The 13,785-nt window shown below is 43.0% G+C and overlaps 1 protein-coding gene across 1 annotated transcript; it reads right to left on the bottom strand.

Annotated features, from left to right (window-relative positions):
• Positions 1-12,430: 12,430 nt before the first annotated feature.
• Positions 12,431-13,390, bottom strand: LOC123745081 (putative uncharacterized protein ENSP00000383309). The gene has a single exon (XM_045725392.2). It carries the CDS (start codon positions 13,388-13,390, stop codon positions 12,431-12,433), a length of 960 nt encoding a protein of 319 aa, XP_045581348.2.
• Positions 13,391-13,785: the final 395 nt, after the last annotated feature.

The following is a 13,785-nucleotide window of genomic DNA, read 5'->3' as shown; positions in this document are numbered from 1 at the left end:
GAAGCCAGTTAAATCTCCAAAAATCTTGAACCATATTATATATCCTCAAAGTGTCCATTATTAAACTTTTCTGACAAAATCAGAAGCCAGAAACGTAGGACTTTTCATCTTCCCACCTGGACCAGAGAACAATTATTTACAATTCAGTGTCTCAGCTTGTAGGTGACCTTGCTAAGCAAACTTGTGTACTGAAGAAATGTCCAACACATGGTTTAGGTGACCTGTAATATATGTCGACTAAAACTCACTCCTCCGCTAGTGCGTATTTAAGGTCATCCCTTGGATACAACTGCTCGTAAGACTGTCTGGTCTGTACTGTATGCCCCGTACAGCCTCGTGAGGCCGTCTAGTCGTGCTATACGACTTAAAAAAGACGAGGTCGTTATCGAGGTCGTTAAATGTTATCTCTGTCGTCGGGCCTCAATAGTCTTGTGTCATGAAGCAAAGCTTCGGGTTAAGGAAAAGTGTCATGATTTCCAATGTGATATAATACATAAATAACACTTTTACTCATTTAAAATGAAAATAAAGTCTATAATTTTTTATATTTATCATCGACACTCTTTAAAAATTAAATTCTGTGTAGTTGAAATATCACCTCAGTTAAATCAAGTAAAAATTAACGTTTAATGTTTGTAAATTCTTTATTAGTTCACTGGAATATTTATCCTGGTGTAAAAGACGCTGAAATATGCTAGAGTTCACCATAAATCAACATTGCTTTGTTGATAACTACTCCACTGAGAAATAATCACTGATACGCTTCACAGCCTCGTTGATCCATCTGTTATTATATTCAAGTATACATTCAACACTGTTGCATCATGTTGATTGCGCAGCAAAAGCAATGAACTTAATGTATCTCCAGGCAATCGCGTTTATACAGTTTTTACATGTTTGAGGCGAAAATCCTTTATATTTCCTTACTAAGATTAGTTGTTAATCCACTGTCACGGATTAACCACCACCATAACCTACAACATCAACTACCACCATAACCTACAACATCTACAACCATCAATACCCACAACCATCATCAACCACCAACAACAACCACAACTAACAACAACCACCACCAACAACCCCAACTAACAACCATCACCAACAACATCCACAACCAGCAACACCCACAACCATCAACAACCACCAACAACAACCCACAACCAGCAACAACCACCAACAACAACCCACAACCACCAACAACAACCCACAACCAGCATCAACCACCACATCCGGCTCCAGCATCAACGTTACCTTGTGTAGACAAACAGAGAGAGAAAGAAGGGCCCACCCAATTACTTTGTCCAATCTTCCTGCCCAATCACTTTAATTTAGAGACAGAATGGAAAACAAATACACAAAACAAATTGAAAGCAAACTGGTCAACACGCAAAGTAAAGACAGCTTGGGGTTTAAAAGACACTTGTGCTTTCTTAAGTGATGTCGTCTTAGATTAAAAGATGGTCCTGATTTTTTGTAAATAAAAGAGGTGCGGTATTAAGGTGTTTGTTTACAGTTTCCAAGTAAGTCGAGTTTGCGTGGACTCACCTATTTGTGCCTGCGGGGGTTGAGCTCTGGCTCTTTGGTCCCACCTCTCAACTGTTAATTTACTGGTGTACAGGTTCTTGAGCCTATTGGGCTCTATCTTATCTACACTTGAAACTGTGTAAAGAGTCAGCCTCCACCACATCACTTCCTAATGTATTCCATTTGTCAACCACTTTGACACTAAAAAAGTTCTTTCTATTATTTCTGTGGCTCATTTGGTCACTCAGTTTCCACCAGTGTCCCCTAGTGTGTATGTCCCTTGTGTCAAATAGCCTGTCTTTATCTACCTTATCCGGCTCTCAACTGTCAATCAACTGTTTTTACTACTACTTCTTCTTTTTTCCCCCACATCACCCCTTCCCCCAGGAAGCAGCCCGTGACAGCTGACTAACTCTCTGGTACCTATTTACTGCTAGGTAACAGGAGCATAGGAGTGAAAGTGTGTGTGTGTGTGTGTGTGTGTGTTTTTCTTCTCAATTTGGCTTATTTGAATTAATAATAGATATATATTATATGATTAGGAACAGGAATTATTTACTTAGTTATATTAGGTTAGTTTAGGATAGGGTAGGTTAGGTTAGGTAGGATTAGGATATTTTAGGTTAGGTTAGGTAGGATTAGGATATTTTAGGTTAGGTTAGGTAGGATTAGGATATTTTAGGTTAGGAAGGTTTGGTTAAGTTTGATCAAGTTTCTATTTTAGTTTTAATTAAAATTGAAATCGTATATAATTTAATTAAAGGTTTTATCATGCTGTATGATAAATAATTAGAAAAAAATATTATTTCAGGAAAACTCGGCTTGTTAGGCAACTTGGCTAATTAGGTAAAACTTATAAAAAAAATTTAGATTCTTTTATGCCTATATTCACATACCCTATATTCTTCCCACCTATGGTAGTGTGTCTCTATACTTGTCCCTTTATGTCTCTGACTCTGTCATTCTCTATCTTTGTCTCTCTCTCTCTGTCTCTCTCTCTCTGTCTCTGTCCCCCTTCTCTCTCTCTCTATCTCTCTCTCTCTCTCTCTCTCTCTCTCTCTCTCTCTCTCTCTCTCTCTCTCTCTCTCTCTCTCTCTCTCTCTCTCTCTCTCTCTCTCTCTCTCTCTCTCTCTCTCTCTCTCTCTCTCTCTCTCTCTCTCTCTCTCTCTCTCTCTCGCTTGCTCGTGTTCTTTACCTACCACTTATCCGATTCAACAATGTGTGCCGAGCATGATCAAGGACTTGAGGCGGGAAACAGAAAACGGAAAGATATCCTTTAGGATCCTGTGACAAGAGCTTAGGATAACGTAGGATCTCAAGGACCTTGTTTTCAACACGAACGGCTGGCGTGCGCCGCCCGGCAGGTCGTCCCCTCGGCGACGAGAGAGGGCAGAGGTCGAGTAATGTGACGTACCGAACAAGATTCTCTGATAAACATCGAGACTAACGCCGATCATCCCGTGTACATTTTGTCTTCAACGTAGCGCGAATTATAGCTTTGCAATGACAACGGCAGAGACGATCTTTGGCCAAAGGAGAAGAACGAAGCAAAACTTAATTCAGGGGGGAAAGTGGTCGTCAGCTTCGTTCTTGATAACCCCACGACGGTATGATTTGTAAAATTGTGTTTTGTCTCTGTTGCTCTTATCAGTTTACAATTATTTTTTAAATATGTTGTTATCAACAAGAAATGGTAGAATAAAAAGTAAAACAAAGCAAATCATCGCTAACATTTTCTACTTGCACTGTATTATTGACAAAAATATAATTACTAGTAGGTTAACCTGAGAAATAATGATAATAATTACTCAGTAATTAAAAAACATGTGGTTTCTTAATCACAAAATATAACAGTTGGCACTGCAAAACGTACCTTATTAAGAGGAGAGAGGAGTAGTAAGTGAAGTGTGGGTGGCGATGTCCGTAGATTACTGGGGTCGGTAACGGCCCAAGTGGTCTCGAATCTCCTTTGTATGGATACCTTCACACATAAATATAACCCATCATAATGAGACAGACATTGCAGCCAACAAAGACAAAGTCAAACTATTTAGCATGAAAACAGGATGACTACTATGTGATGAACTGACGTTCATCACGTAGTCAGTAGCAGAGATTTCCGGAAAACAATTTCAACCCCCGAATTGAGAGCAGAATTGAACAGAAGGGAAAAAACAGAACCTATCTAGGAAGTATGATAAAAGTGGGGATGTGTTGAGTGATAATGACTGGTGGGAGAAAGGGATAACAAGGGGAGGAGGGATAATAATAAGAAAGGAAAAGCTGCCAGAAAACAGGGAAAGGCAAAAGGAAGATAATTAAATAGTGACAACGCTAAAAAGGACAAAATACTAGAACGACGGAGATAAATGATAATAAAGAATGACGTTGAAAATATCACATGCTTAGGGTGATAAGGGTGGAGGGAGGGACAGTGGGGTGAGGCAGGAATGGGTGAAGAGGAGAGAGGAGAGGAAGGGTCAGGATGAGGAAATGATAACAGGGTGAAGGACGGATGGCAGGGTGAGGGACGGATGGCAAGGTGATGGATGGATGAAAGCTTGCGCAGCGGATGGCAGGATGACTAATGTATAGAATTTTGAAGGATTAATATCAGCTTTATTATGATAGTTATTATGATAAGGATGATAATATGCTCACCTGGAGAAGATGCCATATTCATTAAAATGCTTGTAATACCAAATTGTGTAAATATTATATGTATCACATTAAGTTTATCGGAAATTTTATTAGCAGAGAAGTGAACTTGAGTTGGTGTTGAGAGATGAGAGGTGTGGAAGAAGAAGAGGATCAAACAGCCACAGGACACATCACACCAGCAGAAGGATGGGGGGGGGGTATGTGTTATCCAGCATGTTTTGAGACTTTATGGCAGTTGCATAACTGAGGCGGGACCTGACGGGTGACGGCGGAAACTGACGGATGACGGCGGGACCTGACGGGTGACGGCGGAAACTGACGGATGACGGCGGGACCTGACGGGTGACGGCGGAAACTGACGGGTGACGGCGGGACCTGACGGGTGACGGCGTACAGTTTATTACAGTTTCTCGGTATCGATGAAAGGTATTTTTCTTTGTGACAAAACTGTGCGTGGTCAAGATTCCACGTCACCGAGGACTCCAACTCTGGCGGCCCATCTGGTGCTCGGGGTCGGGTAATTATGTTTCCCATCTCTGGGGTTTTTTGCTTTCACTTTTTTCTAGGCCCCACAAAAATAAAGTTCATTTTGTCGTCGGACCGCAGGGAATTTCTTTATTTATTTTTTTACAAGAGGTCGCGAGTTTTTGTCGTGAAGGTGTCCAGGGCAGCCCTTCCTCTTGATGGCTTTCCTTGTCTCTGTTGATTAGTCTGTCGCTCAGTGTGTGCGTCTCTCTCTCTCTCTCTCTCTCTCTCTCTCTCTCTCTCTCTCTCTCTCTCTCTCTCTCTCTCTCTCTCTCTCTCTCTCTCTCTCTCTCTCTCTCTCTCTCTCTCTCTCTGTCTCTCTCTCTCTCTCTCTCTCTCTCTCTCTCTCTCTCTCTCTCTCTCTCTCTCTCTCTCTCTCTCTCTCTCTCTCTCTCTCTCTCTCTCTCTGTCTCTCTCTCTCTCTCTCTCTCTCTCTCTCTCTCTCTCTCTCTCTCTCTCTCTCTCTCTCTCTCTCTCTCTCTCTCTCTCTCTCTCTCTCTCTCTCTCTCTCGTGTGTTTTCTATCACAGTCGTGGCTATTCATTTATACAATGTTAACCTGCATATATTCACCATCTTCTCTCCTCCATGCACTGGGTTAGAGATTGCTAGATAACATATCTAACCAGAAGACTGCATAAGGAAGGTCCCACATCTCAAATAAACATACACAGCTGCTGGCTGTGAACATTAGGCAACACTGATCGAGCAAAGATCTTAACAAAGGGATACATTTTTGCATGTCATGGAAAGTGTCCCCCATGGCAAGTTTTTCTAAGGTAAAAGGAAAAACTATTGTTTAAAAGGCAATGTTAGAAAGTAAAAGCCTTGAGTAAGAAAGCATGATATAGAATTTAAGTAAATATAAAAATAGAGGACAACAAGGATCATATAGGCATTAAAGTAGAAGGGGAAACAATATAACAATATGAGATCGAAATGGCATTTAACATGTGGTAACTACACGCACATATAAGACGGGTACAGCACATTACATTTTCAGGTGGTGAAGTTTACCCAGCAAAGTGGAGAGTTAACGTCGGATGACAGCGAGATATGCGAATAGTTAAATGACGGTTCCAAGTGGTCTTCAGTGTTGTGCCAGAACAATTACATGAGAAGAGATGGATGAGGTCGCAGATTAAACCGAGTACAACAGTAGTGACCGAGGAAGAGGCAAGGGATCAGCATCACGGGCTTGAGGTAACAAAGGCTGTGGTACCTGACAGGAACTCACCATCAATTCTAAAACATGCAGAGACATCTGAAACATGTCATATCAGTATACAAGAAGGAACCATTTAATTACAGGGACCACTTAACAACAGGGACCTCTTAACTACAGACCAGTGGCCTAAGCAAGCCCACCATTCTCAGTGCTTATGAATAACGAGAGAGCGTAATGGATCACCAAGCGATAATTGACTTCACAGATAATAACGACACGAAATCGGTCTAAAAAACACGAGACTCATAAACAAGGTAGAACAGGCGAGAGTAACTAACACACTACTACCTTTATAGGGGAAAGTTATTACTTGCCCCTATAAATGTAGGGGCCAATGTAGTTAGTAATAGGTAGGATACTTATTACTAACCTTAGCTAACCTAACCTGCTGATGGATATTTGTGAGCCGCTACTTTTCATAGTATTTTGTTATGTTTTTGCAATGTATTGTTTTTTTCAGTTGTTTCAGTCGTAAATAAGTTTAACAGACTTGTTACGGTATCGACACCATCGTCGGAGTGAGGGAGGGGTTGGCAATGTCAGCGCCATCTATGGGTCTGCACTGCAACTCCCCTAGTATTGGACGATATGCAGACAACGCCATCTGTTGGTGGTGGCCTGGTATCCGTGGAAGCCCCCCCCCCCCATGTTTCTTACCCTAGTCAGACGAGGAGGTCGATGTGGATGACCTCTGGTGGCTGGCGTACCAAGATCAGCGCCATCTAGGTTGTGGCTACAAGTCACAATGTCAAGTCCCCAGTGAATGAGTGTTATCCCCAGGGTTCCCCAGTGTACTGTCCGTCTGGTTAATGACGTTTTAATGTCCACAGAGGTGACCTATGTAGGCGATTGAGCTGTGGAGAGCAATTTACCTTGGGCAGTCCACGAACCCTTAGCTTGGTCCTGCGAGAAGTCTAAATGAGCCGCCGTCGATCTGAGCAGTGTGTGTTAGCTGCTGATATACAGTGTTGGTAAACATCGGCGTACCCGGGATTGGCTAATCTGGGTTAAGGAAGAAAGTGATGTGTCTATTGTGAAGTGCTGCTAGTAAGCTGCTAGAGGCTTCTGCCAGGGTGTTCGCTACCCCTGTTTGTATGTTAGTTTGAGACCCCTTTCAGCGTGTTGCTGAAGCCCTCTGCAAGTGAGTAGCTGGAGAGCGAAGGCGGGGTGTAGACACATCGTGATACTGTGTGGGTGGACTGGCCCATGTAGAAGGTGAACTCGCTAGTGTTTGCCAGTGGACAACGTGTACCTAGGATGTTGGTTCACTTGGGCTCGGGCTGTAAATGTGTTGTGGCCTGAGTGAAAGAGGCAGTTGTACATAAGTGTTGTAATAATCTACTTATATATTTATTTAATGGTGAAGGGAATTGCATCTTGTTTATCCCCCCCACCCCCTCCCTTATTTATGCATTGCACTACTGCTTGATATAGCCAGTCTCTGGAAAGCTTACTGCCGACTTGAGGTCGGACACAAAAAAAAAAGGTATATCATCAAGAACCCGATTACTGGCCCATAGTGGCCGTAACAAGATTAGATGAGGAAGATGTCGAAGCTAATTCAATATGCAGTTTTCGATATTAATATAATAAGATATATGAGTGAAAACTGTCACTGCTCTGAACTAATGATGGTTGGAGTCGGAACATACGGGGTGTGCTTGACCCCTGCAAGGTGACTTATACACACACACACACACACACACACACACACACACAGTGAACACTGTTTACAAGAGGCACAAGTAAAGCTCTGTGATTGTTTTGAGAGAGAGTCACTCAGGGTGATGAGACTCGAGCACCAATCAAGGTAATTGCCAGGTTAAAACACGATGTGGTGTGTTGAGGCGCGCCGGGGAAATGGCCGCTGCATCACTGACTCTCCAGGCCTCAACCTCCAAAGTTGTAGGAGTGCCCAGCTGGAGAGTGGAGGCGTGGGAATGTGTTAGTTTTACACTATATTGTGAGTGTGTGTGTATGTGTGTGTGCATGTTTGGGTATATATAATTACCTAAGTGTAGTTACAGCATTATAGCTACTCTCGTGGTGTGTGCGTGTGTACTATTGATTGTGTACATATTTCTCGTTACATCATTAAAGCTACGCTCCTTGTATCGAGCCATCTGTATATAGTACATCATAAATATTTTAATATATTTTATTTGATATTGTACGTACTCAACAGGGAATGTTTGTGAGTGATACTGATCTGTACTTTCGCTTCTCCTCCCTATTCACTTTCTTCTATTTTTAACCACATTTTCCTTCTTCCAGCAGCTGATCAATTATCATGTAAAAATTTTATCATTAAAAATCAGAGCTAGAGGTATACTGAGAGGTTGTGCAGCTTCCTCCAACCATCTTGATATAATCAACCATCTTGATATAATATTGTCTTAGCCAGTAACTTAAATTTCATCTACTGATGCTGTTTGTTTCAATACTTCGTCTGCTGTTACCTCATTATTTGCCTGTCTCTCGTCTAGGGGTTACCTCCTCTTCTAGCACTGGGAGATGATCCGGCTCAGTCGTAAACCCTCTATGGAAATTGACATTTAATTCCTAGCAATTTTCTTTGTTAATTCCTGATTGCGCAATCAATCCTGATTGCTTTATGCTTAGAATGTCTGAACGAACACAAGGCATAAGACTCTCCGGGTAGTTTTGCCTGTTGGTGCCATCTTGTGTTAGTGATGTAACTCTATCATCAGTCTATCCACACGATAGAGTAAGTTCCCAGCAGCTTTATTAACATATATTTGGAAAATATATGGCTTTTTATGCTGGCGATCGAAAATTATATTTAAAATTAGAGCGTAATGAGGCCCAAGACCTTCCCAAATATCTCTTGGTGTTTCGAAACTGGTGGGCTGAGATTTGAGCACTTGTATGTGGGAACATGTAGGTATGTTCCAAAACATTATATCCGAGTCAAGCTCTGTGTTGTAACCCCATCAATCTTATCTCATTACAGGAGTATCGGAGGTGAAGACGTTGAGTGGAATAGCCGAGTACAGAGGCAACTATACATGAAGGTAACTGCGGTACGTTGCTAATATTTCTACCTAGCAGACTACTTGATAGTGTACCATCTTAGTGGCCGTGCTAAATAACCTTTTAGAGATTTCTCTCCTTGTATCGCAAAAATTAATGTGTTGTTCTACTACTGATTCTTTGTTTATGTTTTGAGATATTATTAAAAAATCTTTTAATTTCGCACTTCTTACTATTGTTTACCTTCTTCTGTGAGCTTCTGTTTTAATATCTAAAACCAGATATTTCTCGTTTAATGAGGTCTCTACTTGTTCCCATTAGTCTAAAATGTTGGTGTGGCACTATCTTTCCTCTAATGAGAGTTTGAAATATAAGGTACAACTGCTTACTCACACGACTAAAATGCAAAGCGACAAAGGAACAAATGTGTGGGATATTTTCCCTTTGAGCGGAAGCTTGGGTTGCGGAGGGGCTTTACCACGCGCCCTTAGTGCAGGGAAGCCAGGCGTACCCTACTGAAAACGTAATTGGTCAAATCAAGAATAAATAAAATCGACTTAGGGTAAGAGAGCCATTAAAGTTTAGCGATATAAAAGTATTCTTACTGCTGAAATAAATGAAAGCACATAAATTTCCAATAGCCATTACTTTCTGGGTTCTTTTAGAAAATACCCGCAACTTTGCATAGAGAATTTAACTGTTCCGTGAATTTGTTAAGCCGTCCTGATAAGCCGTTAACTGTTAAGAATTAATTTATATATATATATATATATATATATATATATATATATATATATATATATATATATATATATATATATATATATAATATGAATTTAGAAGAGGACAGAGAGAGAAAACTGTCACTCATGTCTTTTTCTGTCTGTCTCTTATATTTATTTCTTATTTATACCTTTTCTACAGCTTATTCTGGTTCGTCTGTCGGTTTATATGCCCCACAAATGAAGTGTGAGATGTGTCTCTCCCTCCGTGAGGACTCTCCTCCACCACCACACTAGCTTAGTCCTCTCCGCGAGGTTCAAAGTCCTTATAAGACCGAAAGGGGGTTCTCGACCTCAATGGATTCTCCAGTGTCTCACTTTTTCCTCCCCTCCTCCATCCCCCTCACGCACCCCATGATTCAGCTAAGCCAACGAAATGAAGAAAAAATGTATTTCCTGTAAGGAACTTTATCTAAGATTTCAATACGGATTTTAATGCGCTGGGTAAGTCATAAGAATTTCAGCGATTTTGACCTTCCGGAGAATTCTTTTCCAACTGGAACGTGTCCCTGTACAACCTTCTTCACATCGGCCTGTTCATTCCAAGGGTTTTTTCTCGTCGGGATGTAAAGCTCCAATAATATTTAAGGGTGCAATGCTAAAGTACCTCTCGTGATGCTGGTATTGCTGAGAGAAGAGAATTTTAATTGGTGGAGCTTTGGGATGTATAGCCACTTACAGGTCAGGAACCTCTGGCTGATATCCTGGTGAAAATCAACTGCGAGATTGAGAAAGAGAAAGAGAGGGAGTGAGGTGGAGAGGGAAAGGTAGGGAGAGAAAGAGAGAGACAGACGACAGAGAGAGGAAGAGCGGGGAAGGGAGAGAGAAAGAGGAAGACAGAAGATCGAGTAGAAGAAAGCTGAAGCCAAGAGACTCGTAAAGCTGTTAGTGTTATGTATCTTGGCTACACTTTCATTATAGGCCTGGAAGTTTATTACAATAACTATATTCAGAAAATGTTCTCTCCAAGTCAGAACATAATAGAATCATTCTGTTATCAGAATCAAACTATATGCTCAGTCGTCACTTATCTTAAACATTGAATTTAATATAATATTGGGGAAATTGTTAACAGAAACTGCCAATAAGGAAGAACAGGTCCTTGCTATATTGCCTTTTTTAAACCCTGTACTAAACCTTTGAACAAAGTCGTGGACAAAGCAGTTTAAAGACAATTTTTTTAAATTATGTCTTTATCAATTGTGGAAAAAGACCCAAATATCCCTTAGCAGCATTGTGATGTTTGTTATTAAATTATTACAAATGAAATTTTGAAACCCTTAAATCTAAAAAGGGATTTAGAATACACGTAGAACTTGTTAAATAACAACAGTAATATTTCCAAAGGAAGATGCTTGAATAAAGTTATCAATAGGTTTTCTTGTTACATTAGCCACTCTTAATTATTAAGCATAACTGACATTGTGTTTAATGACAGCTCGCATAGTATACACGAAACCTCTATACAGTTGCTGATCAATTTCTTTTCCCAACCACTTTAGATATCGTGAGCACAATTTATTTTTTTCTTTTCAGAGAAAACTTTGTGTTTCCTCAATGTCAAGGAAGATGCCGACGGAGTCAGTGATACGAGATGAACTGAGAGGAAGAATAGAAGGAAGTAGACCGAGGCTCCAACTTTCTCTAATCTTATTTTCTTCCATTATCTCTTCTTGGTCCTCCCTCTCCCTGCACTGACTTCTCTTTCTATTTCTCTCCTCTAGGATTTAAAATCTTTGTTGGTTTCACGTATTAAGTCTGCTGGAGAATTATATAATCAATATGATTAGAGTATACTGATATTTCTGATTGTGAAACACTGGAGAGGAAGAGGGGGGGTTATCAAATCATTATCAAGTCAGATAATGTTAGAATTTTGTGCAAAACTGTCTGTGATGTTTGACCATACAAACACAACGTGGTCTGATATATTCAAAATGCTGATTGAAAGTCCAGTTTGAAAAGTCAGATTAGACTTCGTCTCAGAGAGAGCAGGTCTAATTTCGAAAAAGAATTACAGCTGAGGGTGCTGTAAATATGACTAACTAATAATGGGTTTGTGAGATACATAATAAAGCAACATGTAATGATATTACTTGGAATCACTGAACAGTTTCACTAAACAAGTATAATGAAAATGAAATGATTTATCTTGTTGTATATGATTAATTATATGGAATCTGCTGATATGCGGTACATCTTGACCAAGAGGTTAAATGCTTTAAATTCTTCATGGTGCTGGGTGTATGCTTGTGTCCACGTCTGAGTCCCCTATCATCTTGAGAACACTTCTTCAAACTCTCTAAAGCTTTCATGTTTTGACGCAACTTTATATCTCCTTTTTCATAGAACGATTATCATGCTTCAAACTCTCACAGGGAATGAAAGGAGTCCCAAGGGAGGCTGAGGGACACAGGGGAGACAGAGGTACACATTGGGAGGTGGAAGGAAATAAGGGGAGGCAGAGGGACACAGTGAAGGCAGAGGGACAGATGGACACAGGAGAGGTGGAGGGATAGTGGTAATGTAAAGGGACAAAGGAGGGGAGTAGAGACCAGCAAACCAAGAAGGTACGTGATGGTGCAAGGAAGTGACGAGAGGTCCAGGGGAGACACGGGGCCCCAAGATAGATGGTACACCCCAGTGTTAACACAAGGAGTCAGGGTACATTATGATCCAAGGCAGACCGAAGAGGACCAGGATAGATATATATCCTAGTGCAGACACGGAAATCCAAGGTGTATATGGGGGGTCCTAGACACTGGGGTGCAGGTTAGACACGGAGATGCAGGACAAACACGCGGGCCCAGGGTATACATTGGGGCCACGGTAGACATGGTTATCCAGAATAGAAACGAGGACTTCTGAGTAGACGCGAGAGCCGTGGGTATCCACGGAGTGCCACGGGAGTCACGGGGGCCCAGGGAAGACACAGAAGCACGGGGGCCCAGGGAAGACACAGAAGCACGGGGGCCCAGGGAAGACACAGAAGCACTGGGACCCAGGGAAGACACAGAAGCACGGGGGCCCAGGGAAGACACAGAAGCACTGGGGCCCAGGGAAGACACAGAAGCACGGGGGCCCAGGGAAGACACAGAAGCACTGGGGCTCAGGGAAGACACAGAAGCACTGGGGCCCAGGGAAGACACAGAAGCACGGGGGCCCAGGGAAGACACAGAAGCACGGGGGCCCAGGGAAGACACCGAAGCACAGGGGCCCAGGAAAGACACAAGCACGGGGGCCCAAGGAAGACACAAGCACGGGGGCCCAGGGAAGACACAAGCACGGGGGCCCAGGGAAGACACAGAAGCACGGGGGCCCAGGGAAGACACAGAAGCACGGGGGCCCAGGGAAGACACAGAAGCACGGGGGCCCAGGGAAGACACAGAAGCACGGGGGCCCAGGGAAGACACAGAAGCAAGGGGGCCCAGGGAAGACACAGAAGCACGGGGACCCATGGAAGACACAGAAGCACGGGGGCCCAGGGAAGACACAGAAGCACGGGGGCCCAGGGAAGACACAGAAGCACGGGGACCCATGGAAGACACAGAAGCAAGGGGGCCCAGGGAAGACACAGAAGCACGGGGACCCATGGAAGACACAGAAGCACGGGGGCCCAGGGAAGACACAGAAGCACGGGGGCCCAGGGAAGACACAGAAGCAAGGGGGCCCATGGAAGACACAGAAGCACGGGGGCCCAGGGAAGACACAGAAGCACGGGGGCCCACGGAAGACACACAAGCACGGGGGCCCAGGGAAGACACAGAAGCACTGGGGCCCAGGGAAGACACAGAAGCACGGGGGCCCAGGGAAGGTGTGGGAACCGAGAGAAGTCATAGGGAGATTGGCCTCTGGAGGGGAAGGCGCGGTGTGAGGCTGCATGAAGGTTACCTAGGCGAGATCACCAGCTGGAAGTTATTAATTGGACCGACAGGGCACTATTGTGTTGGCTGAAGAGGGATAGAAGAGGGGTGGCGTGGAGGAGAAGAGGGGTGGCGTGGTGGAGAAGAGGGGTGGCGTGGTGGAGAAGAGGGGTGGCGTGGTGGAGAAGAGGGGTGGCGTGGTGGAG

Source organism: Procambarus clarkii, chromosome 57 (assembly GCF_040958095.1).
Source record: "Procambarus clarkii isolate CNS0578487 chromosome 57, FALCON_Pclarkii_2.0, whole genome shotgun sequence".
NCBI lineage: Eukaryota > Metazoa > Arthropoda > Malacostraca > Decapoda > Cambaridae > Procambarus > Procambarus clarkii.
This window is presented reverse-complemented; position numbering and strand designations above follow the sequence as displayed.

Coding starts and splice junctions, on each gene's coding strand:
- LOC123745081 (XM_045725392.2), bottom strand. CDS start 13,390: ATGGGCCCCCTTGCTTCTGTGTCTTCCCTGGGCCCCCGTGCTTCTGTG.